The 26,223-nt window shown below is 35.6% G+C and overlaps 3 protein-coding genes across 3 annotated transcripts; 1 reads left to right on the top strand and 2 right to left on the bottom strand.

Moving 5' to 3' along the window:
• Window positions 1-3,146: 3,146 nt before the first annotated feature.
• On the top strand, window positions 3,147-8,512 carry LOC132628350 (transcription factor ILR3-like). Its single transcript, XM_060344137.1, has 5 exons — window positions 3,147-3,470; window positions 6,262-6,324; window positions 7,200-7,280; window positions 7,363-7,525; window positions 8,003-8,512. The coding sequence occupies exons 1-5, from the start codon at window positions 3,334-3,336 to the stop codon at window positions 8,261-8,263; spliced, it is 705 nt and encodes a 234-aa protein (XP_060200120.1). The 5' UTR covers window positions 3,147-3,333; the 3' UTR covers window positions 8,264-8,512.
• Window positions 8,513-9,235: 723 nt separating this feature from the next.
• LOC132628340 (probable galacturonosyltransferase 12) lies at window positions 9,236-14,152 on the bottom strand. The gene is made up of 6 exons (XM_060344129.1): window positions 13,679-14,152; window positions 12,595-12,650; window positions 12,136-12,291; window positions 10,747-11,337; window positions 10,086-10,388; window positions 9,236-9,767 (listed from the first exon to the last, which is right to left on the bottom strand). The coding sequence occupies exons 1-6, from the start codon at window positions 13,899-13,901 to the stop codon at window positions 9,483-9,485; spliced, it is 1,614 nt and encodes a 537-aa protein (XP_060200112.1). The 5' UTR covers window positions 13,902-14,152; the 3' UTR covers window positions 9,236-9,482.
• Window positions 14,153-17,125: 2,973 nt separating this feature from the next.
• On the bottom strand, window positions 17,126-21,849 carry LOC132628336 (uncharacterized). Its single transcript, XM_060344124.1, has 5 exons — window positions 21,680-21,849; window positions 21,475-21,572; window positions 20,108-20,207; window positions 18,599-18,781; window positions 17,126-17,395 (listed from the first exon to the last, which is right to left on the bottom strand). The coding sequence occupies exons 1-5, from the start codon at window positions 21,734-21,736 to the stop codon at window positions 17,273-17,275; spliced, it is 561 nt and encodes a 186-aa protein (XP_060200107.1). The 5' UTR covers window positions 21,737-21,849; the 3' UTR covers window positions 17,126-17,272.
• Window positions 21,850-26,223: the final 4,374 nt, after the last annotated feature.

Genomic DNA, 26,223 nt, shown 5'->3' with positions numbered 1-26,223 from the left:
TATCAATCTAATAAATACATGACACATGCCTTGAAATAGTGCCGGAGTCAGAAATTTCATCAAGAAGAATCAAAATATAAAGAAGTAAATATACGAAGAAGCTAAGGAAATTCAACATATAATATATATATATATATATATAAAAGATTCATCTATCTACACAATGTCATTTGTTAATTGGCACTCCTTTGACAAGTTCACTATGAAGCAACAAATGACATTCAACATATAATATATACGCATAAAAAAGATTTATCTATCTACACAATGTCATTTATTCAATTGACACCCTTCGACAAGTTTTATAAGGGGAGTTAAGATATAAAGAAATAAACACACGAAGCAGACAAGGAGATTCAACATATAATATATATACATTAAAAAATTTATCTATATACACATTGTCATTTGTCAATTGACACCCCTTCGACAAGTTCACTTAGGGGAATCAAAATATAAAAAAATAAACACATGAAGCAGCCAAGAAAATTTAATATATAATATGTATACATTAAAAAAGTTACCTATCTACGGAGTTGACACACCTTAGAGAAGTGTGACTCCATCACTATCTTTAACTAAACTTTTATCACTAAAACATTTCCATCTTAATTTATAACTCAACTACGATAAATTATAATTTGATATAAATATTCGGTACCAGTAAAGTTTTACCCTCAAAATTTACCACTAAATCACACAGCTTTGTTGTGGTCAACTTCTTCTCCTGGATCTTTGGACCACTTAGAATGGTGCTATATACAAAAGTTTTTCTTTTGGTACGGATTTTTATTTTTATATACCAAAGTGTACTTGGTTCACTGTATTCAATCCTTTTTCTCCAGCATATACATCTGTACTAATGCACAAACTGACCTGAATCAAACTATATAGTATATACGAATGTATATTTTTTTATTTTTTTTTTGAAAGAAAGCCTTTAAAAATAGGCTATAGACTAAATGGTATTACCGACTGCCTTTGTGAATCTACAACTGTCATAAGATAAGATTTAACATAAGATTCAAAGACACGATTAAAAATTTCATAACAGCCTTTTTCTTTTACTAGACAAGCAATAATGATATTACAAATTGAGCTTAAGTGATATTTGAATTTACGTTAATTAGTGAAATTTAACATGATATGAGAGGTTACTAACTATTTATTCTAGGTTATTAATCAATACTAATTAAATAGGAGTTTAAGTGCGTTATATGCAATGACAATATAATATTCTTATTACCATCAAATCACTTAAAAGATAGATACAAATAAATCATTTTACAAATCATTGATCAGTAACCTACAATAAATGATAAGTAATATGTTATACCATGTTAAATTAGGTGCACTGATGGTATTAAAACTTGTTACACAATTAGAGCATATAATCATCTTTTAAATGATCGGAGGGTACTAGAGTTATAACCGAAGTAGATCAAGAGAAGGGACTTGACCTAATGTCAAACAGGGCAAAAGCTCATAATGAAACAAGTTAGGAATTCAGAATAACTTCACTTACTGATCACCAAACAAGAAAAACGCTTTACGGAACCTTCAATTTAGAAAACTGTCATCTCAACTTTTCAAGTCGAAAAACTGTGTAAACATGTCCTTAAGTTAGCTTAGGCCAACCCCAAAATTATATATGATCACCTTTCTGATTTAATATTACAGGCAATAGCCAGGAATCATCCTCTCAATAGAATAAAAAGAAAGGAATCTTATAGTATCTGTCATCACTACTCTATTGAAGCTCTCAAGTCTCACCAACTTTCTCTTAATATATATCAATCAAAAAAAGGGTCTTCAAATAATAGTAAAATCCCATTTTATAACCTCTTAAATCTACCACTAAGTCATACAACTTGCTGTGGTTGACTTTCCATAGTCACATAGCTTGATGAATGTTGGCCGATCTTTCTAATTTTAGAAATTTCTTAAAAAATAGTACATGCATTAGATGGTGCACCAATTGCCTTTATATTCTGAATCTACAACTGTCCATAAGATTTAACATAAGAGAAAAGATATTGTTACCTAACTACCTTTATCAATACAATAGAAAAGATAAGATCTCTTGTCAGAAATTTTGGGTTCAAATCATGAGTACGCAAATTTTTTAGTAGAAAGTGCTTTTTCTTTTACTAGACCTTATACAACACGACTTTAAATTAACACACGAATATCAAACACCATGTTGAGAGCGGGTTTAAATATGTGCAAGAAAGACAAAAAAGAAAGGAAAAGACAAACCTTAAGAGGTGTCAAATTTTGTCTTATCTGATATGAAAAAGGGTCAAATTTGCTTATGTGGAGTATTAAAAATGAGCAATTTTATCCTTCATTAAATCTTTTTTTAATTTAATAGGAGTATTGGTTTTTTATTTTAACTTTTTTATCATTAATCGTTAACGAAACTCCAATCGAGGGATTTCTATTTTAAATTTAAAGCTCATAGACTTAAAATCCTAAATTAACATGCCACTCATTTCACGCTGAAGCTTCGCAAATGACAAGATCATATATGACAATTTACTAACAATAAATAATATGATGAAGGACAAAATTAGACAATTTTGGATAGACTTTAGCTCTTCAAGTATTCAAGTTCCAAATTCCCAATATGACATGATTGTGGGGGTATCTACAATTGAGGGAACCCAATGTTTAACAAATAAAAGTTACAAAAAAATGGCCAATTTGCAGCATATTAAAAAGGAAAAATTAGGGGATATGGCAAACATTTATACTATATTTAAGATACATAATTATGGGAAGTGACACATATTCGAGCCGTAAAATAGTCTCTTGCAGACTGTCCTTTTTTTTAAGATACATAGCAATAGTTTCAAGAAATTACTATATATGCCTACATTTTAGGCATTTTTAGTTTTGTAGCAAATACGCAATCCACGCACTTAACTATATCCGCTAATATAACTCTTTAACGCAATTTCAGCTAACACAATATGCACTAATAAAGCTGATACACGTCCGATACACGTCCGATACACCTCTTCCGCCTCATACACGAGTATTGCTACCTTCCTAATACCGCTCTAAAATATAGCTATTTATGTAATTATTTCTATTAAAAAATACCCCCTCAATTTTTCTGTAATCTTCACATTCCCAGTATATATATATATATATATATATATATATAATTCCATCTTCTAACCAAGAAGCACCAATCATTCCAATTTCCAATTCAATCTCCATAATCAAACACCCTTTGTGTAAATTCATTCAATTTTTTCATTTCCAATTATTTTTTTCTAGTCGCCGGAAAATATATTTTCTTGATTTTCCGGCGAGTGATCGGAGATGGTGTCACAGGAAAATACTAACTGGTTATATGACTATAATTTTGAAGATATATCTGTCCCTAATGCTAATTTTTCTGTTTCATCAAATATGTTTTCTTGGTCTATGCAGGCTTTTAATGGTTCAACTAATGCCAGGTAATATTTTTTGAAATAAATTTGACTTATGGCTTTGTGTAGTATTTGCTAAAGTTGGTATTTTTTAGCTGATGAGTCTTGTTGTTTCTGAATTAGGTAGAATGGATATAGATGATTCATGTAACTGTTACTAAAATTTAAGTTGTTTTAGCTGATTAATTCATTTGTGTTGTTCATCTTGCTATTTTGTTGTCGTTATTTCCCTTTCAAATCCTACTTTGCTTTCACTTCTTTTGAGCCGAGGGTCTACTGGAAACAACCTCTCTATCCCACAAAGTAAGGGTAAGGTCTGCGTACGTCGTACCCTCCTTAGACCCCACTTGTGGTATTACACTGGGCATGTTGTTGTTTTAGGCTTTTAGCTAATTGGTGAGTCTTGTTGCTTTGTACAAAGTTGGAATGTGTATAGAGAATTCATATAGCCGACCACAACTGAAGTTTGGGGTCTTTTCGCTGATTGATGAGTTTAAGGCGGAATAGATATAGACTATTGAGGGTTCGTATAGTTGACTCCAATTAAAAGTTGGGATCTTTTAGCTGATTGATGAGTCTTGTTGTTTCTGATTTAAGTAGAATGGATATAGAAGATTCATATAACTGTTACTAAAAGTTGATTTTGTTAAGCTGATTGATGAGTCTTGTTTCTTTGAATAAAAAAAGTTGGAATTTATATAGAGGATTCATATAGCTGTCCCTAACTAAAATTTGGTATCTTTTAGCTGATTAATGAGTCTTTATAACTTCTCAATAGAGCTGAATAGATATAGAGGGTTCTTATAGTTGACTCTAACTAAAAGTTGGGATCTTTGAGCTGGTTGATGAGTTTTGTTGTTTACGAATTAAGCAGAATGGATACAGAGGATTCATGTAACTGTTACTAAAATTTGGGTTATTTTAGTTGATTGATGAATCTTGTTTCTTTGAATAAAGTTGGAATGTCAAATAAAAGATTCATATAGCTGACCCCAACTAAAAGTTAGTGGAATAGACAGAGAGGATTTCATGTAGTTGACTCCAACAAAAAGTTGGGATCTTTTGGCTGATTGATAAGTTTTGTTGTTTCCGAATTAAGCAAAATGGATACAGAAGATTCATGTAACCGTGACTGAAATTGGGTTCTTTTAGCTGATTGATGAGTCTTGTTTCTTTGAATAGTAAAGTTGGAATGTTGATAAAAGATTCATATAGTTGACCCCAACTAAAAGTTAGCGGAATAGATAGAGAGGATTCACATAGCCGACCCCAACTACAAGTTTGGATCTTTTAGCTGATTGATGAGTTTTGTCGCTTCCTAATAGAGCATAATGGATACAGAAGATTCATATATCCTTTACTAAAAGTTGGGTTCTTTTAGCCGATTTATGAGTCTTGTTTCTTTGAATAAAGTTGGAATGTTGATAATGGATTCATATTGCAGACCCTAACTAATAGTTGGAATCTTTTAGCAGTTTGATGAGTTTTGTTGCTTCCTAATAGAGCATAATGGATACAGAAGATTCATATATCCTTTACTAAAAGTTGGGTTCTTTTGGCCTATTGATGAGTTTTGTTGTTTCCGAATTAAGCAAAATGGATACAGAAGATTCATGTAACCGTGGCTGAAAGTTGGGTTCTTTTAGCTGATTGATGAGTCTTGTTTCTTTGATTAAAGTTGGAATATTGATAAAAGATTCATATAGTTAACCCCAACTAAAAGTTAGCGGAATAGATAGAGAGGATTCACATAGCTGACCCCAACTAAAAGTTAGCGGAATAGATAGAGAGGATTCACATAGCCGACCCCAACTAAAAGTTGGGATCTTTTAGCTGATTGATGAGTTTTGTCGCTTCCTAATAGAGCATAATGGATACAGAAGATTCATCTATCCTTTACTAATAATTGGGTTCTTTTAGCCGATTTATGAGTCTTGTTTCTTTGAATAAAGTTGGAATGTTGATAACGGATTCATATTGCAGACCCTAACTAATAGTTGGTATCTTTTAGCTGATTGATGAGTTTTTTTGCTTCCTAATAGAGCATAATGGATACAGAAGATTCATATATCCTTTACTAAAAGTTGGGTTCTTTTGGCCTATTGATGAGTTTTGTTGTTTCCGAATTAAGCAAAATGGATACAGAAGATTCATGTAACTGTGGCTGAAAGTTGGGTTCTTTTAGCTGATTGATGAGTCTTGTTTCTTTGATTAAAGTTGGAATGTCGATAAAAGATTCATATAGTTAACCCCAACTAAAAGTTGGCGGAATAGATAGAGAGGATTCACATAGCCGACCCTAACTAAAAGTTGGGATCTTTTAGCTGATTGATGAGTTTTGTTGCATCCTAATAGAGCATAATGGGTACAGAAGATTCATATATCCTTTACTAAAAGTTGGGTTCTTTTAGCTGATGTATGAGTCTTGTTTCTTTGAATAAAGTTGGAATGTTGATAACAGATTCATATTGCAGACCCTAACTAATAGTTGGGATCTTTTAACTGATTGATGAGTTTCGTTGCTTCCTAATAGCAAGAATAGAATGTAAATGTCCTTTAACTCAGTGAGAAATAGGGGCTCAGGTTTTGACCCCTACTTGTTCATATATAAAGAAAGAAAAGCAAGATTACATAATAAATGGGGGGATATTATTATGTCTAATCAACTTTTCTTCTGATGTCAAATCTGGATCTGTCTTAATCTTATTGGCAATTTTCTCTTAACATCATTTTCATACTTCCACTTGCTGGCTGCTTTTTTTCTTTTCTTTTTCCTGGTATTTGTTCTGACCACTTTGCTTTTCTATGTTTATTTTAGTGTTGATATTGATGGCTCACTTGGTGAATCAGACTGCCTGAAGGAAAGCGGTTCTAAGAAAAGGTAAAAAAATTTGCCGTTTAGGCACATTTTTGTGTATTAAATGTTCACCTGAGCATAGAGATATGACGTTATCTAGTCAGGTTTAATTTGATTAGCTACTTGGTGCCTACAATTGTTAAAGAAAAGTGACAAAATTCTCCCCTCCATTTGTTTCATTTCCCGATTTCTCCTCTATTATCTTGAAGGCTCATGGTTGAGATAATATCGATCCACATTATGCTTTTAATTAGGAGAGTTTTAAAGATTTTGACTTGTTATGTCTTCTTGTTTTAATGGCCTATATGGAGGACTTATATTCCCTAAATGGCCTTCTGAAGGTTTCATGGAGATATAGTTCTCTTCTCTCTATTTGAAAGAAGTTACACTAATTTAGTTAGTCAAATTCTTGTGATGTAACGATGGTACATGGAGCCCCTTTATGTTACTCTTTAGTTTGATAATTCTATTATTAGGTTTGAACCCAAAGATGAATTAATTTGTTCGTAGAGGTATACTCTCTGAGCTTTGTGTGCTCATAATATTGATTTTGGAAGGAAAGCCAGGTGTACTCTTAGAGGTCGTTTGGTTGCTGGTTAGGAAGTTAATTATTCATGTATTAAAACCTGCATAACTAGTACAATGTTTGATAGTATTTTAGTTGCTATCTATAAAATTCAGCCCACTAGGTATGGTGTCTGGTTACTAGTTTAAAATCCCGCATAACTAATACATGTATAAGTTATGAGTAAATTTATGAATTATTTTATGCAGGGTAGAAGATGGAATAACTGATACATGAATAACTAAATCCTGCATAACTCTAACCAACAACCAAACGACCCCCTAATGCATACCTACAGAACATTGTTTACTCATGTTTCCGACAATTGCTACAGGGTAAGAGCTGAATCATGCACCACCTCATCAAGTTCCAAAGCTTGCAGGGAGAAATTAAGGAGAGAGAAGCTGAATGACAAGTGGGCTCCACTATTCATTCTTTCTAGATCCATTTCGCCCTTAATTCATTTTTTATATTGCTAAATGAGAATATGGTAATAGGTTTATGGAGTTGGCAGCGCTTCTTGAGCCTGGCAAGCCTCCAAAAACAGACAAGAGCGCCATTCTGGTTGATGCTGTTCGTGTGGTGACACAGTTACGTGGTGAGGCTCAAAAATTGAAAGACTCAAATTTGGATCTACAAGAAAAGATAAAGGAGTTGAAGGCGAGTATTTGTTGCTTTCTTTCCATTGGCCACTAGTAGCCTGCTTGGCTAAGCTTCTAAAATCAGTTTTTTTTTTCAAAAGTGCTTTTCAAAAAAGTACTGTTGATGAGAAGCAATTTGTTTTTGATTAATTAATTACACTTTTGAGCAGTACTCAATGTTTGACCAAGTTTCTAAAAAGTGCTTTTAAAGTGTATTTTCTCATAAGTGCTTTTCAAAAAAGTACTTTTGGAAGAAACTACTTTTTTCAGCTTCTCAGAAACAGCTTCTGGTTCTACTCAAAAGCACTTTTTCTTCAGCCAGATACCTCAACTTTGAAAAAACAAAACCCTCTTTTGAAGGGGAAAAAAGAGGCACTTTTGGCCTTGGAGAAGCTTGGACAAATAGGCAATTCGGCAACACAACCTGATGACAAGAAAAGCTAAAACGTCGCTATGTATACTGCCCCTGACTTCCACATTTGTTTAACTTGTGTAGGTTGAGAAAAACGAGCTTCGAGATGAAAAGCAGAGGCTGAAGTCGGAGAAAGAGAAGCTAGAGCAACAACTAAAGACTATGAATGCACAACCTGGCTTCTTGCCTCCTGCCATGCCCGGTGCTTTTGCTGCTCATGGTCAAGCTGCAGGAAGCAAGCTGGTGCCAATCATAAGTTACCCTGGGGTGGCCATGTGGCAATTCATGCCTCCTGCAGCAGTAGACACCTCACAGGACCACGTGCTCCGCCCTCCAGTTGCTTAAGTTGGCAGCAAAAGCTTATGATAGTTGACTTTACTCCGATTATGTTGTTCTAGTCAGATTCTCTTTGGCTGTGTTAGTTTTACGCTCGAGTCCTCTTGGTGTATTTGGTTGATGATAGAAGTTTTCTTGTAACCTTTGAACTTTTACTGAGTTAATTCTGGTTTTATCAACTGTAAATTTTAGCGGGTTCAACCTGGCATTTACATGTACATTCTTTTCCTTCCAGGTTAAATTCTCTGTTATTTCTTCCTTTTTTGTCTGGCAAGAATGTCTTGTATAACTTGATAGTCTACCATTTGTTGATTCTGTAGACAAGGGTGTGACCTAGTGGCAAATGAGGTGGAGGAGAACCATGAGGTCACAAGTTCAAATTTCAATGGAGGCAAAAAAACACTAGATGATTTTTTTCTCATTTGCCTAAGCCTTGGTGGACAGAGTTACGTGTTACTTGTGTTGGTGAAAGGTAGCAGGTATTTGGTGGAACACAGGATCGAGGTGCACACAGGCTGGCCCTGACAAGTCCTCACCACGGGCCCCTTTCTTCCAAACACAGGAGGGAGAAAAGAAAGCATATACATTATACAATCAGACTTCTCTATAACAACTATCCTCTATAATAACATTTCACTATAACGACCAAGTTGTCTTTGGAACTCATTTGTCATTTTATGTTATATTATATGTTCTCTATAATAGTATTTCGGCCTAAAAATATCCGGACAAACGCCGCCATTATAGAGAGCTTTGACGACGGTAGAACAAGATCTAACTCTACTTGCATTTGTGGAACTAGACCTATTGACTTCATGAATACATGTTATTGCAAGAAGGTGGAAGCTACTTTGTGTACTTGTTCTCTCCTTTTGTATGTATAATAATTTCATTCCCTTTTATTACCTTGGGAGTTGGGTCCTTAAATCCTCACTCTGCATGATCCTCAAAAACACATTTAGCATGGTACTGAAGATGATCTCGCTTTTATTATCTTTGTAAGCATTATTTTGTGAAAAATCCACCATACATTGTATAATATCTAACTACAGTATAAAATACATTGGGTGAACCAGAAATTATCGTAGCTTTGAGGAGTTCTGGAATGTCAGGCTTGGGGCTGTTGTCAATCTCGCGTCGGGGAGGGGAGACCTTCTATACATCACCTCTCTCAAAATTTTTGTTTCTTGTTTACAAGCAACATGGTTAACAAATCCCTTGCCTCATTTCAAGTTTCTCTAATATGGCAGGTTTTGATAAATTTATCTGAGAAGTTAACGTACTTTGTCCACAGGGATCGAAGCTGTGGGAACGCTATATCTAGCCAAGGTTTTGCTCGGCCATTGAAGTGGATCACACCAGCACTCTGAGCATCTGTGATGCTCGTGTTATCTTGGTACCCTAGTCCTAACATGTGCCAAAAGGGATCGATAGCATGGACATGACCATGAAATGCAATTAGTCCCGGAGGTAATGTTCCTAGCTGCCACAAACTTAGATCTGACTTCAAGTTCTGCACGAGAAAAGGAAGATTATGTCATCACCGAGTGTTTCAATAAGTACTTTCGAGCAAATGCAAAAGATTTACTTCTACAGTCAAAACCTCTCTATAACAACGTCATTTGTTCCGATATTTTTTTTTTACTGCTATAGAGCACATATAATATAACATAACATGAAATATCGGTTTCACAGAAAACACGGTCGGTATAGAAGATGGTTGTTATAGAGAGGTCTGACTGTAGCTAAAACAAAATGCTTGAATGTTGCATAATGTTTAGAGTGCATTTTCATTGGAATAAAAGTTGATATCACTTGTGGTGTAGTTAACCTGTTCAAGCCAGTAATGGTATGCTTCACTTATATTTGTTTCCCTCCATGCTTCTAGATCAAAAATGTTCATGCCATAGGCCCATGCACATTCATTAGGATCAAAGTTCTTCAATATGAGAGGATGCGAAAAATTCAAATAGTTTTTGAAGCGCTTCGCCATCACAAACTTGTCCTCTCCCCTGCATGTCTCCACTGCTCCATTCACCTTCCCGTTCATGTCGATGTCCCATAGAGATGAAAGATCGGTTTGAACAACGATGTCATCGTCCAGGAAAACTACCTTATCAAGACTGGGAAACAACTGCAAAGATATTTGTCCTTCTCAGTATTGGAATTTAGGAGCCGTTTGGCCATGGGAATTGTTCACTTCTTTCTGGAATAATTTGTCAGTTCATTTCAAAATCAGTGTTGGGTTGAAAAAATTCCAAATCCAACTTGGAGTTGGATTCCAAATTCGGAAAAGTGGTCCAAACTTGTTTTCCAACTTCATCTACATAAATGCCAAATAAAATTTTCTCTTTTGCAAAAAGTATAACCAAACACAACTCCAACTTCATAAATTCCAAATAAAGTGAAAAATAACGCCTACTTAAAGAGCTTCGGAGAAGGAGAGGGACATTACGTGCAAATTTTATGTGAGCTTTTAAAACTTTCCTTACCTCTGGCAAATATATCCTTATGTGGTTCATCAGAGAATTGTATTTGGGACTGAGGGCTTGCAACTTTGCTGCAATAACATGAGGTTTTTCGGTTGTATTTGCTACAATTGCTGATGACCCTCCTCTGAATTGTGACCTTGCTTTTTGGTCTTTCTCCATCGCTTCTAGAACCGGGACCTTTCCCTTTGTTAACCAATCAAAGTGGTTCAGCCCTTTAACCTCGATGATTGCGGGTGTCAAAGGATGTAACGAAAACCACGCTTGCATAGGCGAGAAGGTTTTGCTATCCGTGATTATGTGAAGGACAACTTTTTCAGGTCGGAAAGAGTTCTGGACAAGCGATGATGCAACAACAGATGCAGCAAGAATGTTGTCGGAGGCAAGGACAAAATGGAAGTATGAATTATCAACGAGGGCGGGAACAAGTTCCGCTGATGGTAATTGGAGACGGGCATTGGCATTGATGGAATGCTCGTGGGCTAGCTTGAGATCAAGGCAGTGCAGCTGTTTCGGGATGCCACTAGATGCCACATGCCGATAAAGGTATTCTTGAATCTTGGCAGTTCTTGTTCTTTGTTCAAGGAGAGTTACCTGGAAGAAATAGGCACTAATTGTTGAAGACATAATTAAGTAAATAAAAGTGTGCTTTCTCTGATAGCTTAAGCCTTCTGACTAGTCATACAATTCAACACTAGTTAGGCCTTGAGTGGTTATAGCTTGTTTCACCAAGCTTTTGGGAAGCCAAAAGTGCTTAATTTTTTTGTCGAAAACTGCTTATTTTGGAAAGTTGAGGTGTGTGGCCAAGCTTTTAAGGAAAAAAATAAGTGCTTTTGAGTAGTGGTAGAAGTTGTTTTTCAAAACTAAAAAAGTAGTTTTTCCGCAGAAGCACTGTTGCAACATTGACCAAGAACAAAGTACTGCTATCATATTGGTGTTTTCCAAATTGATAAGTCAAGGACAAACTGTTATTCTCCAAAAAAGCACTTTTCCGAAAAGACGAAAAGCACTTCCGATAAAAAAGCACTCTACAAAAATAAGTAGATTTTGCAAGCTTGGCCTAACAGGCTATTGATATGATTACATTGTAAATGTCTCATGGCTTTTGCTTCATAATCAATTGGTCTGCGTTATACTTAATTGTGTAGCACTCAGAAAGTTTTGTTTTTTAAAAAGGGGCAGCCCGGTGTCTAAGCTCTCGCTATGCACTGCCCAGAAGGTCAGTTTGACATTGGGTCTACCATACAGAACCTCACGTTGCATTTCTGCAAGAGGCTGTTTCCACGACTTGAACTAGTGAGCTCCTCACGATAGTTAAGCGAGTAAACCAAGGAAAATAGCTTAATATTACTTTATCTCTATATAGGAGAAGGCATGATAAGTACATAATACCATAGCTTTAAGCTTGACAGCAAAGGTTTCTGCATCTGGATTTGTGTCCTTCACTTCTTCCATAAACTCTTCCAATGACTGAGGAGTATCAGGCCCTTCTTCGATTTCAATCTGGTCCGGAGGTTCCTCCAATACTTGATATATCACCTCGGGGACCTAACAGAATACAGGAGAATAGAGATTTGAGCAAGTGAGTTCAAAAGGAGAAAATGAGATCTCCTATGACCAGTTACGATTTGAATAGAGGAACCGATCTCTTTTGTTACTTCCTACTGATCTTTATGTGAAAAGGTCAAAATAACTAAAAGAACGTTTGTAATGAGTCATAAAACCGATCTCCCCTTGTAAATTCTAGCTATACGAGCACGGATCAAAGGAGATCATAAGAGTTATTAAGGTAGGGGCAGGGCAACAGTACTAATGCGCAAAAAGATAAAAATACACGGCTTAAAAGCGTACAGTTGATTCGAGTTGTCTTCCCAAAATCCTTGGTCCAATTTTTCTCCCCAAACAACCTGCATTAAAATGAAATTTAAACTTTCTTCAGTATGCAAATGGTAGTTTAAGTGCTAACTTTCTTCAATATGCAAATGGTAGTTTAAGTGCTGCTATATTATATATTTATCTGCAGAATTAGAACTATTAACTTTCTTCTCTGAGCTAGCTGTCTTAGTATGTTCTTTATTAATTTTAACTAACATTCTAAATCACTTTTTACAAGGAAAGTGTAATGGATATGTAGATTTTTTTTTTGTTCCATATCTACATACTTTAAGAGTTCTCTATTCTTCTAAATGACCATCATCATTTATTATCAGGTAAATTTACTGTGAATATATTCTGTTTCTTTGTTTGTATAAGTTACAACTAACTTGAACAGCAGTGTTCATGAAGTATATTCCTCAAAAACTTAGCGGCGATTTGCTATTTAATTCTTACCTTCTGCACAAGTGCGGAGTCAGGATTTGAGTTCATGAGTTCTGAACTTGTCACCGAACCCATTACTCGTTTTTAGTTACTGGATTCGCAACTGAATATTTATACATATCTAATGGAACCAAACATAGGGTCTAAGCAAAAGCTATCAGGTTCATCTGAACCTGTACCTAATATTGTAGCTCCGCCCCTGCTTCTGGTCAGAGGCGGATCCAGACTTTAAATTCTAGGGGTTCAATCTTAAGATTTTTAGTATTGAACTCATTATATTCTTAAAGTTATGGGTTCATATCTACTATTTATTACAATTTAAATAATTTTTTACACATAAATTTATGCTCCGCGACGAAAGTTAGGGGTTCAATTGAACCCCCACTTGCTATGCTACATACGCCACTGCTTCCGGAGAGTACTGCTATCATGTAAGACATCATCATTTATCAATGCTTCTACATTTCTTATATCTGCAATAGTTCTTATGCTATACTATAAAGATGACGTATACCACTAAGTTCATTCATTTTTTTCCAATGGTGCTTAGTACATTTTCTTATACATGTCTCTTGATGGCGAATTCCGCTTCTTTTTCAGAGAGAGAGAGACGTACCTAGCGTTGAACATTTTCGTTCTCCATCGATGGTGTCTACAGCCGTTAACACGAAGACAAACCTGAGGAGAAATGTAAAAAGCAGGAGCGAATAGAAGACCATGAGGTACGATAATCGTCTCGAACCAACTTTTACTTTCATGAACTCCTTGAAACCTTTAGCTGGCAGGACAGTAATATGCCTCAGACTTGGCGATATGAGGAGCTGCATTGAATGTTTCATTAAAATAACAAAGAAAATGAGAAGAGAAAAAACACAAATGTTGGTACTATTTGTGTTCTTGTCCTAGCTATTGATCAATTGGCAATCACTCACTCATACTATGATTAAAGTTTGATGAGTTGAATTGCAAAAAACTATTGTAGGAGAGATGCTGTAAAAAGGACTATGCAAAGGTTGTTGAAGTTCAAAGTTGCTGTCATTCACCTAACCTTGCTTAGCATGAAGGTTAGAGAATGCAGCTTTCCATATTTGTATAATTTTTTTGACAGAGAAGAAGAATGTTGATTGTAGTAGTAGTTGTGTCATTAGTAGTGGTGTTGGTGTAGTCAATCTCAGCATAAAGTCCCGCATCAGGTATTACAGTGCTCGGTTGACCGCATAAGAAAAAAATAATGTCGCATGACTAATACAGTGTTAGGTTAGTGGTTTTTAAGTAATTTATGTTATGCAGTAATTTATGTACGTATTATTTTATACAAGATAGAATGTGAGAATAAGAGAATGATAATGCGGGATTAAACTATTTAACGACACGAATACCCTTTTAAAGTAAGTAATTTATGTAGAACGTGAGTGCATTCATTATTAAGCACCTCATAACAATCTCTTTCATTATTAATCACCACATAACAATCCCTCATTATTAATTAACGTATAAACAGTACTGCGTTATAACCATCGCACAACTAGTAAGTGAATCAGGTGACCTCTCAAGGTATAAATACAAGTAACCGTCCATAAAAGGTGGGATTACTAACCTGAAAAATAAGACACATTATTTGTCAAAATAGATTAAAATACACCTTTAACGTAAAAAAAAATTACACTGTCAATATATATAAGTTAAATTTTTTCAAGACAGATTGAAGACTAGAAAAAGCTGCAGCTTATTTGTTGATTTTGTTTGCCTTGGTTTTGAAGAAGGGACGTTGTAAAAGAAGTTTCTTTTAAGATGTGTACATTTTAGAGGAAAAAAGAGGAAAGTTTGGTGTTGTTTCACTTTGCCTTCACATGAAGTATAGTAAGCTTGAAAACATGAAAGAATTTTGGGATATTGATTTAAACAGTGTTTCTAAATGGACAACGACATACTGTCTTCCTTCTTTCTTGGACTGTCTTAACCTGCAAATTATGGTGTGGTTGGGCCTTGGGTTGTTGGATGTTGGAACAAAAATGATTTTGGACATTAATAAACAATTTTAATTAGGATTTAGAGTCTATACACTAAGGGTCGTCAGTTGCTGGTTATAGTCATGCGGGTATTAATATTCTAGGGATTGGTTATGTAGGTTTTAATTATTCATGTATTAGTTATTCTGTCTTCTACGCTGAATAAAATAATACATCTATTGACTCATAACTTATGCATGTTTTTAGTACTGCAGGATTGTAAACTGGTAACCAAGCAACGCACTTGATATGCTGAATTTTGGACATGGTAACTAAAATGATACTAATTATATTGGTTTTAATACATGAATAACTCCTAACTGGTAGATTCTTCCTTCACGATCAGTACATCTTAATCTATTGTAGCAGACTAACTATATTTTTGGTAGAATACCTAAATAGCCCCTTAAACTTGGCAGGGATTTTACTATTCACAGTCTTAGTTACTCCCCTTGACTTAGCTATTGATAGCCTTTACCCTTTAGATGTTGACGTGACAAAGAACGCGGATACACTCTCTTTTAGGCGTGTGAGAATGAAAAGAATCGAAAAATTAACTTTCATTTAGGTATTTTTCATCCGTTAATTGTCATGTAGTCATATATAATAGTTTATTTGTTACTATTGTGTAATTCATCTTGCTTCATTGTAATATACAACGTATATTTTACGTAATTTTGTAATTTTTTATATTTCTTCTTTAAATGTAATGACTTTCCTTCGGAGGGGCTAAATTTGTTAAAAACTTAGTTCATAGCAAAGCCTCCTAATCAAAAAGCAAAAAAAAAAAAATACAAATCTAGCTCACTCTTGGTTGTGGCTAATGCTCCGTCCATGAAATTAAACCTACATTTGTTTCTGTTATCGATTTTTCCACCTCTAAATGGGAGTGCATTACTAATAATCACATATAGGATGACATGACTAATATGCATTAAAAGTTGTAACCATTGATGTTATGACGTTGGGTAGAAATTCTCAGAGATTTAATCAATTGAATTAGGAACTTGATAGTTGGCGGCAACGAAGACCTCATTTGTATCGTGTGACAAATCGTTTTTTTTTTTTTTTTGGGTCTCAAAATGCGAAGAACTCGATTTCATCTGTGCCATATGTATGGCTTTAAGAAATCAAAGAGCGTCAACGAAAAAGACATGAATTTATTTGCCTGAGCCTTGATGGACATAGTTACATGTGTTTGTAGGAGGGTCATGCATTTGTAGGAGGTAGCAGGACCATTGGACTAATTGAAATGCATGCAAATGACCCGAACACCACCAGTCTCAAAAAGAAAAAGAAAAGGATGTGGTGTTTATCTGCTTACCAAATTAGTGAGAAATTACACACACATATACATACATGACCAAACCTGATCTGTAAAATCTGCAAATAACAACCAAACGATATACCTCAGATTTGTGAACATAGAAGTGAGGGTTAAAAGTCAAAAAGAGCTTCTGCAAGATTTGACTAGAGACTAGATACTACAAAACCAACTTTTTTGTTTTTTCCACCGCAGTGTTGGGGCCAGCTTGCACGCACCTCACCTAATTCCACGGGATACCTGTCATCTCCCACCAGCAACAGGTACCACGTAACTCTATCCAACAAGGCTAGAACAGATGTGAAGAAATCACCTAATGTTGTCTCTGCTGTAATTTAAACCTAAACTTCATGGTGCTCAACCAACTTCATTCACAAACTTATATTCAGCAAACTATGAACATTGATCTTGGACTCAGATTCAATAGGGAACAATAAATTTTCATGGACATCCATGTATATGCATCATTCTATTATCTTGCACACACCACCAACTATAAATGAAATTGCAGGACAATGTTCAAATCAATTTAGCCACCACTGCAGCGGCAAAACAACTAAAAGTAGTAGTAGTTCCAACAGGGAAAAATCAGATTCTCAACTTCAATGACTGCTTCGTTGCAAAGTTTCAGATAGTTCTTCTATCATAACAGGGGAAATCAGACTCAAAAACATCTCATAAAAAGAAAAAGACAGGAAGAAATAAAGAACGTAGAATGTGCGCAAGAGGATGACAACCGAAATTTTGGATTAGCTAATCAGTAATCATAAGTAAAACTAGAACGAAATGTTTTATCACAAAGTGGGTTTAGAGAGCTTAATATTTCCAGAACACAGAGAAATAAAAGAAGCGATACAACATTCATAAGTTTCGGCTGTTACTCGTCATCTTTGTAAGGATACTCCTCAGGAACTTGCTTCAGCAGTTTCAGCTGCAGCTCAAATGCATCATCTCCTCTAAGCAAATCACGGACCCATGTTACTTCGGTTTTCATCGACACCTGAACACAGGGCAAATGCAGATAATTTGGTGCTCAAACAATTAGTTAAAATAAACGCAACACTCTCCATTTTACTCTATTCTTAATAATTATCCACCCTTACTGAGGAAGATTAAATAGTACGAGTATTTTTTTTATTTTTTTTGATGAAGTAATAGTATATTTTTGCTTCTCATATAGCAGCAACACTCCGACTAAAAGCTGACAATTACTAATGGACCAAGGGGAATAGATCACAAAGATTTCTTTCAACTCTCTAGTTAGGGAGACTGCATGTAAACTCGTCTTGAGTTTAGTATGACAAGAAACAGATAAGGAATATAATGCACTGCTAGTTTGCCAACTTGAAAGCAAAGTAAAATGAAAACAATGCAACATAGCTCCATACTGTTTCCATTTAGAAAAACACCTTTTCATTTGGACACTATTCGCCATTTCAGTAGAGAGGCCATGTCACTTTAGTGACACCTATTATTTTTGCTTCTCATGTAGCAGCAACACTCCAACTAAAAGCTAACAATTACTAATGGACTAAGGGGAATAGATCACAAAGATTTCTTTCATCTCTCTAGTTAGGGAGACTGCATGTAAACTCGTCTGAGTTTAGTATGACAAGAAACAGATAAGGAATATAATGCACTGCTAGTTTGCCAACTTGAAAGCAAAGTAAAATGAAAACAATGCAACATAGCTCCATACTGTTTCCATTTAGAAAAACACCATTTCATTTGGACACTATTCGCCATTTCAGTAGAGAGGCCATGTCACTTTAGTGAAACCTATTATAACTCAACAGTAAATGAGGACATCGCATGCCGATATATATAAGAGGTGTCTTTTTTTTTTCTTGATAACCGTGGTGTCTGGACCAACTTGCGCACACCTCGACTAATTCCACAGGACACCTGCCACCTCCCACCAGCAACCGGTACAAGGTAACTGCGTCCACCAAGGGTTTGACAGATGATGAGAAGAGATCACCTAGTGCTTTTGCCTCCACTGGGATTTAAAACTAAGAGTTCATGATTCTTAACCCACTTCATTGACCACTAGGCCACACCCTTGAGTGCAAGGTGTCTTCTTCTCAGGGGGAGAGAGAGAGAGAGAGAGAGAAGAGATGTGAACCAAAACATGTATGTTGTGCGAGGCCATCATAAAGTAAAAATTGGTAATTAGCAAATGATATAGAAGGGGGAAGCTCACCATCTCTAATGCTCCTCTGATTACTCCACTTAAGATGTTACAATAATATAGACCTTGACAAGTATCGGGGAGCTCAACAAAGTCTACCAAGGGGTTGTCCTCCAAAATTAGACTGCACGTTGTTCCCTCAACATCCCAATTGCCAACAGTTGCTGTAACACCTAGGAACATTTTGAGACCAACCTGTTCATTATGAGCAGTAAGAAATCATGTTTCATAAAGCAAGATTTTCACAGAGACATTTTTAGAAGGATGATTAACAAAGTGTATAAAGAAAACGAACTTGAGAATATGATGGGTAGTTATAAGCCTGGGAGTTCATCTCAAACATATGATCTGCTCAACCCAGAAAATCAACTAAAAGATTATTCCCAACTTTAATTACTCAAACATCCGAAAGACAAACTTCCCCACACAGGATGAAGGAAACATGAGCTAGACATGAACCCATTACCAGTCTGCTGCTGCATACTTTCTGTATGTGTTTGTGTTTGTAGACATGCACTCCATAAGACATCTGGAACGTGAATTAAGGTCAAGAAAACTTTTTTGATAACCTAAGGTCCAGAAAACTTATCCAGCCTTATTACATGTTCACTATGTTGAGGATTAGCTAGGAATAAAAGTTCTCCAAAAATCCATCATTATCATATCCCAAAGGTAACAATAATCCTCTAAACAAGGGGCAAAGAACAACCAGCCATCCTCTCATTTTCTACTTTTCCTTTTTTTATCTTTTCTCTCACCTTATACCCTAGGGCAAATCCACAATGCTTCCACGCATCCTCTAGAAACCATCCCCTCGGCTAATCTCCACTCCCCCCAAAAACTCCTTTTCTCCTCTTGCTCTCATAGTTTCTAACTTTTGTTCTGGTTCATTATATTTCTCAACTCGAATGAAGGAAAATGGGGCACAAATCTTTCACTTTCAAAAAATATAAGAATAAGTAAAGCAAAAAGTGTGTTATGCTGTGTGTATACATTTTTCTTTTCTAATTTGATCATCTCTTTGTTTTTGTACCATACAGTTACTTGAAAGAATAAAGAGCTATTTTTGTAAAAGCTAGATGTTCTGTCTGCATTATCTTTTCACTTAGTCTACCATTTACATGATCCCCTTTGATAGAGAAACAAAGAAGGGTCCAAGTGATTACAATCAACCTGACCAAATTTTCTATGTACTTTCTTGTTCAGGTTTAACTGCACCAGACTAGTTTAAGTAATAGGAGATTTTGGCACAAAGTGTTGTATTGCAACTTCCAGAGCAAGATAAGTTATTCTAATTGTCCCAATTCTTAGTTCAAATCAAATCTACTGCCACATTAACCTCCACCACATTAGTAACCTTTAAACTTCCTTATCATTCCTTCTGATTTTCTCGAACAACTCTGTTTTATATTGACTATGGGCCTGGGAGGGATTTTGGAACTAGTATCCAAGATAAAACTGAAAATCCATAATAAACCAACACACATTTAAATGAGATGTAACTTGGAGGGGGACAGAGACCTTGGCAATGACTTCAGCTGTTTCCTTGAAATCAGTACACCTAGAAACGTTAGACTTTGCCAGAAACTCATCAATGAGCCGAATTCCAATGTTATAACCCCTGCAATTCAGTTAAACAATGAAAATTCAGTTTGTATTTCCCAGCCAATAGAATTGAATTAAATCGCCACAGACGATTCCATTCAATATCAATCAACTATGCCTCAATCATCCTCAGGATCTTTTTCTTATAACCGTGATGTCCAAGCAAACTTTCACGCATGTTGACTAATTCCGTGTGGTACTTGCTACCTCCCACCAGCATGCGTACCGGGTAACTCTATCTACCAAGGCTTTGATAGATGGAAGGAAATCACCTAGTGAACGTGAGAACTAATGGTTCTTAACCCACTTCATTGACCACTAGACCACACTTTTGGGTATTGTGTCCTCGGGATCCATTCACAGGATTCATCGATAATGGATTTTTTTAAGTCAAACCTTAACTCTCCTCCTTTATTTGGGCTCCGCATCACATAGACGAAGTTCAAGTGAAAGTTCTACAACACTAGCAGAACAACTATTACCAACCCACAACCCAGAAAACAAATTAGTACATGTTAACTACAGGTTTTGAGGGGGAAAAACAAGATAAAGGATCTACATTTAATAACTCCCCTCCTTTATCTGGGTTTCGGATCACATAGACAGAGTTCAATTGTACGTTGTATAACACAAAATCCAACCCACAACCTAGAAAACAAATTAGTACATTTTAACTACAGTTTTTGAGGGAAGAAAACTAGGTAAAGGATCTACATGTGATAACTCCCCTGGCTTCAGATCACATAGACGGAGTTCAATTTAACGTTCTATAACACTAAAAAAAACAACTAAAATCAGGGGCGAATCTAGATGAGAACCTACGGGTTCATAGAACCCGAATATAAACATATATAAGAAATTCATTAGATACTATAAATATTTTGATTGTGAACTCAAATATTATTGTATATTAACTTAAAATTGAAAAGTCGCAGACACCTTAACTTGGACTCAACTGACAACTAAACACTCCACATTCGAGAATGCACATCTAGAGACTAAACTCGTCCCCACTGTGTCTCGTGGACACCCACCGTTAAATTTTGTAGGTGTCTTAAGATGATCATTTTGTAAAGTTGAAGTGTTTAACTTAAACAGTGCAGACGAGTTCAGGTGTCTAGATTATCATTTTGTAAGTTGAAGTGTTCAACTGACAGCATAGACCAACCTATAACCTAGAACACAAATTAATACATGATAACTACAATTTTTTTGTTGCCTTTCTAATGCAATTTATTTACTTCATCAAAAAAAAAAAAAAAAAACTAGGTAAAGGATTTTACATTTGATCAAGTTGTTTGTTGACTTCTTCAACTTCCTCCAGATCGGTAAGCAGTTGTCGCACGATCGCACCGTAAGTTAGAGTGAAAAGTTCTGCATTCTATTTAAAAAAACACAAATTAGTTGAACAATTATTATTATTACTGAATTCAAAAAAAAAAAAAAAAGAGATATAAATTTGAGATTTTTTTAAAGGAAAAATACTACCACTCGTTCAACGTTAGCGAAAATTGCATCACCGGATCTAGGAACAACTGGAGCCATGATGTGATTAGAACTGAAGAATTTGCTGATTTTTCCGATCGATTCAGTAGAGAGAAATGCGTAAAAATGGCATCACGTAGCCACTTTTAGAGTCGTAGTTTAAGTTTTAGCCAATTTGAGCCCGTTTGGATTAGCTTATAAGTGGCTTATAAGTTATTTTCAGTTTTTCTGAGTGTTTGGCTAGCCAGTTTAAAGTTATTTTGTGCTTAAAATAGCCCAAAAAATTAATTAGGCTCATTTGACTTAGCTTATCTAAAGCAGCTTATAAACAAAAAAAAATAAGTTAGACTGCTCCAACTTATTTTTTTTAACTTATAAGTTGTTTGCAGCTTACGAGCATAAGTCCATCCAAACGGGCTCTTTATACTCATTATTTAATGTTTAGTCATTAGTTAAAAGGTGAGCAGATGTTTTTTTTTTTTTTTTTTTGGTTAAAAGGTGAACAGATGTTGCTTCTTCTTCCTGTTATTCTTAAGTTGAATTTATCAGTTATGTGCTTAGTAGACCCAAGTTTTATTTCTATGGAGTTCGGATATGCTGAGGGAAAGTGCACAGATAGCCGATTTTGAGACCTTGTTTAAGCAATGGCCTAAATTCATAAATCTTTGCAAGTATAGTCACTTCTGACTCAATTTTTTTGATATTGGCCTAAATTCTTAAATACTCGTAAGTTGTAAGTGTAGTCATTTCAAACTTGACTTTTTTATATGCCCTATTGAAGTTGTAAAAAGTTTATTAAAAAGGTTGTATGGAATTTCATATATTGCTTGTGCAAGCAAATTGCAGATTTGCATGAGAAGTATGGTTTACCTGATAACAATAGAAGGATTTGAAAAAATAAAATTGTATAAATTTAAATGTCTTTTTTGGTCGGACTGTAAAATTTTCATTCAACCAAGTGAAAAATACATAGACGCTAGTTCTGTTTGGACTCTAGAACTAGACCTCAGATTTACTCCTATCAAACTATCTATCTATCAACATTTACAAATGAAAAACTAGACAGGGTGAAGATTCAAACTACTTGGATTATGTTGCCCTCTGATATGTAATTGGATTCCTCTCTCTCTTAATCTCATGGTAGTAGTAGATGTGCATTTCTAGGAGAACCTCCCGTTGTTCCTTTTATTTCAAATGTTGCAGTCTTGTAGACACGATGTAACGATCCGTCTGGTCGTTATAGCACTTTTGACCTATTTACCCCGTTGACCCTTCCCCAACCTCTATTAGTACGATTTTGACCAGCGGAGATGGGTGGTACGGTTCCCGAGGTGATCGGGCGAGATACATGTTGTCTTTTGTGAAATAGAGCCTCAAGTGAAAAACGTTTGACTAATAGTTGACTTTTAAGTAAACGGACCTTGTTTGGAAATCCGTCGATTCCGAGAGGTCCGGATGGTCGATTGTGACTTGGTGGGATGTTCGGTTCCCAAGGCACTTGGGAGCGTTTCGGGTTATTGGTTGGAAAGTTAGTATTTGGCCATTGGGTGTTGACCTGGTCAAATAGACCTCCGTTGGGAATTTCGAGACCGCGAGTAAGTCCGTAGGGTGTTTTTACGTGTGAATGCATGTCTGGTTTGTATCTGTGAGGTCTCGAGTGATTGTCAAATTTCGGGATTGAGATAGTGAAAAATTAGGAAATTCTGGTGTTTGGTGTCCGCCGTAGCTAGGGCTATTTAAAACCGAACCGCTACCGATAACCCAATCGCAAAATTGGCTTATTGGCTTAATGGTATTGCGTTATCGGATCAGCGGTTGGGGAATGAATTAAAATTTTATAGTTATCGGCTTATCGGTGCGGGGGCGGATTACTCAATTTTCTTATCGGGTAAACCGTTAATCCGTTAACAATTTGTCATATTTATATTCTTAGCCCTACCAAATAAAATATGTATTGTGATTGTAATTTGTAAACCTAAAGCTAAACCCTCAACCTAAAATATGTATCTCTATTTCTGTTAATTGTGAAACCTGGTTGTTTTGTATCAAATAGTTCATTCCCTGTTTCTTGTTTGCCTATATTGTAGTTTGCTAATTTTCTTGGAAAACTGTTGCTACTTGCTACAGTATTTTTACTAATATTGAATCCAACATTTCAATCTTCTTGGTTATATTCCTATCCCTTTTTTTTTTAGGATATCAGTATCTTCTTTATAACCTATAAGGTAAAAATATTACATTTTGAGTCACTTTAAAGGCAGGTAATTTCCTTGAATACATGTGATTTTATCATTCATTTTTCTCTTAGATTTAACCGATACACCGCCCGATAACCGTCCGATAATTGCTAATCCGATATCGAACCAACCGATATCTTATAGGTTGGCTAGCGGATTAGTACTTTTAAAAGCCGATAACCGTTAAGCCGAACCGTTAAGCGAAATTATCCGTCTAATCCGCCCGATAAGCAGCCCTAGCCGTAGCGGCACCAGTTAAGCTGTAGCGGACCCGCTATAGTGAGGTTTGGTCCGCTACGACAAGTGTATGGGAATTGTGGAGAGTCGCCACAGCTGCTGGTAGTCCACTGTGGCGGACTCGTGGCAGCGAAATGTGGGGAACTGTGGAGGCCCCCCTGTAGCTGACGGTCCACCCGCTGCAGCGACCTTCATTTCCTATCACTTCATTTATTGTTCCTAAGCATCTTTTGAGGCGATTTGAAGAGTTTTTGGCTGATTTCTCTTGTGGGTAAGTTCTCTAACCTAGAATTCTTTCCTTTACCTTTCCTAAGCTTGAATCCATGCTAGAATTTCTATAGAACTTAAGAGGAAATATGGGTTTTGATGTCTATTTCATTATTTGAGTTTAAGTCTTCCTAAATGAGAATTGTTGGTAGATTTGACTAATCTAAGTATGGAATTTGATGATTTAGTAACTAATATGCTTGAATCTTCCATTATTGTTGATGAAATTGAAGATTGAAAGTTAGGGTTTATACCCAAATTTGGGGGTTTTGACTTGAATGATGAAATTGACCTATTCTTAAGCCCGTTTTACCCTTGTGGGCCCATTTTCCCCTTTTTCCATAGTTGTTTTTTATTTGAAAATAGCCTAGCAACAAGGGTTCTTGTCTAACTTAGAGTTCGATGGATAGACTTTGAGTATTTGAGGCTCTCCGAAAAGGCAAGGTAAATGTGTGATTGTTAGTGGCTCCCGTTCGGCTACCAAGTAGGTTACGGCCAACCTTATGGTTAGACTTCGGTTAGCGAAACATATGTAGTGTTAGTGATTGTTGGAGAAAGCATGTTACACTTTCGAGTATGAAGTTGGGATGGAGTACTTAGGTTGGTACTGTTGTTTGATTGTGGCTTGTTGCCTTGTTGTGATCTATTGGCTTGTTGCCACGTTTGTGATACTAGATTTGATGTTGAGTTGCCTTATCATGATTGTGAAACCGTATCTCTCATTTATTGGGTATTGTCTTGTAAAGAGGAAGGAAGTGATTTATTCATGATATTGTGATACGTGTCCATGTGTGGCACAATTGATATTGATGGATTCTCGTGATAGGTTTCCATGTGTGGCACAATTGATATTGATAGATTCTCTTGGCATTGATATCATTCATGCTCATACATTTGGATCGGGTTGCGCGCCGCAACATTTATTTACATATTTTGGATCGGTTTGCACGTTCCGCTGCAATTAAGATTTAGATTTTCCGAGCAATTAAGATTTAGATTTATCTCTGTCGAACTAACACATGAATTTCGTTCCTAATAAGTTTGCCTTAAGTCTCAAGAGTCAAATCCAAAAATCCGAAATATCCAAACCGAATAATCCGAAACCGAACTTAAAATATATATCCAATCCAACCCGAACTTATTTGGATTGGATTTGGATTTGGATTGTAATTTCTTCAATCCGAAAACCGAATATCCAAACCAAAAATTTCATATTCAATCCGATGGCTCGAACGCCCACCCTTAGTAGGATGTATGCAGACATTACCTCTACCTTTATGGGGCGAAACATGATATTAAGTGAAAAAAGAAAATTTTAGGAAAAAGATCTTCACAAACAAATAAATCTTGTTCAAGAAAAGTGTGCAGTTGATAATTGAATTTACTTTTCTTTTTTTTATCTTGTTTTCTAGGATTTGCATTTACGGTAAAATGAGATATTTGGATTCTCTCCTTTAAGATCAGTTAGTGCGGTGAAATGATAAGAGGCATTACCCTTAATCAGCGCTAAATAATTTAGTTTTATATATTATTCGTCTAAAAAATATTTATATAATTAGATTATTATTGACTCAATATATTCTCTGTAATAATCATGTTGAATCCAGCTTTTCTGGTTTTAAGTTTGTATATGGATACATCAATTCTTTTGGCTGTAATAGTTCACACATAAAATTGATAAAGCTAGTGATGACAATATTATTATATATTATTTTTATTTAATATAAATTATTACTCGTGCCTTAAGTTAAACGTCACCTAAGAGATGGCTATCTTGTTTCATATAAGCAAATAATTGTAGATCTA

The sequence above is a fragment of the Lycium barbarum genome, chromosome 1 (genome assembly GCF_019175385.1).
Source record: "Lycium barbarum isolate Lr01 chromosome 1, ASM1917538v2, whole genome shotgun sequence".
In the NCBI taxonomy this organism is placed as follows: Eukaryota; Viridiplantae; Streptophyta; class Magnoliopsida; order Solanales; family Solanaceae; genus Lycium; species Lycium barbarum.
Note: the sequence above shows the minus strand (reverse complement) of the source record. Positions and strands in the feature narration are given on the sequence as shown.

Excerpts from the sequence above, each read along its gene's own strand:
- LOC132628350 (XM_060344137.1), top strand. The coding sequence starts at position 3,334 with ATGGTGTCACAGGAAAATACTAACTGGTTATATGACTATAATTTTGAA. Across the intron at positions 3,471-6,261 it reads AATGGTTCAACTAATGCCAG|TGTTGATATTGATGGCTCAC; the intron begins GTAATATTTTTT and ends TGTTTATTTTAG. Across the intron at positions 7,526-8,002 it reads AAAAGATAAAGGAGTTGAAG|GTTGAGAAAAACGAGCTTCG; the intron begins GCGAGTATTTGT and ends TAACTTGTGTAG.
- LOC132628340 (XM_060344129.1), bottom strand. The coding sequence starts at position 13,901 with ATGAAACATTCAATGCAGCTCCTCATATCGCCAAGTCTGAGGCATATT. Across the intron at positions 11,338-12,135 it reads CTGTCAAGCTTAAAGCTATG|GTAACTCTCCTTGAACAAAG; the intron begins GTATTATGTACT and ends TATTTCTTCCAG. Across the intron at positions 10,389-10,746 it reads TAAGGATATATTTGCCAGAG|TTGTTTCCCAGTCTTGATAA; the intron begins GTAAGGAAAGTT and ends ATATCTTTGCAG.
- LOC132628336 (XM_060344124.1), bottom strand. The coding sequence starts at position 21,736 with ATGGCTCCAGTTGTTCCTAGATCCGGTGATGCAATTTTCGCTAACGTT. Across the intron at positions 21,573-21,679 it reads TCGCTAACGTTGAACGAGTG|AATGCAGAACTTTTCACTCT; the intron begins GTAGTATTTTTC and ends TTTTTTAAATAG. Across the intron at positions 17,396-18,598 it reads TCAGAGGAGCATTAGAGATG|GTGTCGATGAAAACCGAAGT; the intron begins GTGAGCTTCCCC and ends CCCTGTGTTCAG.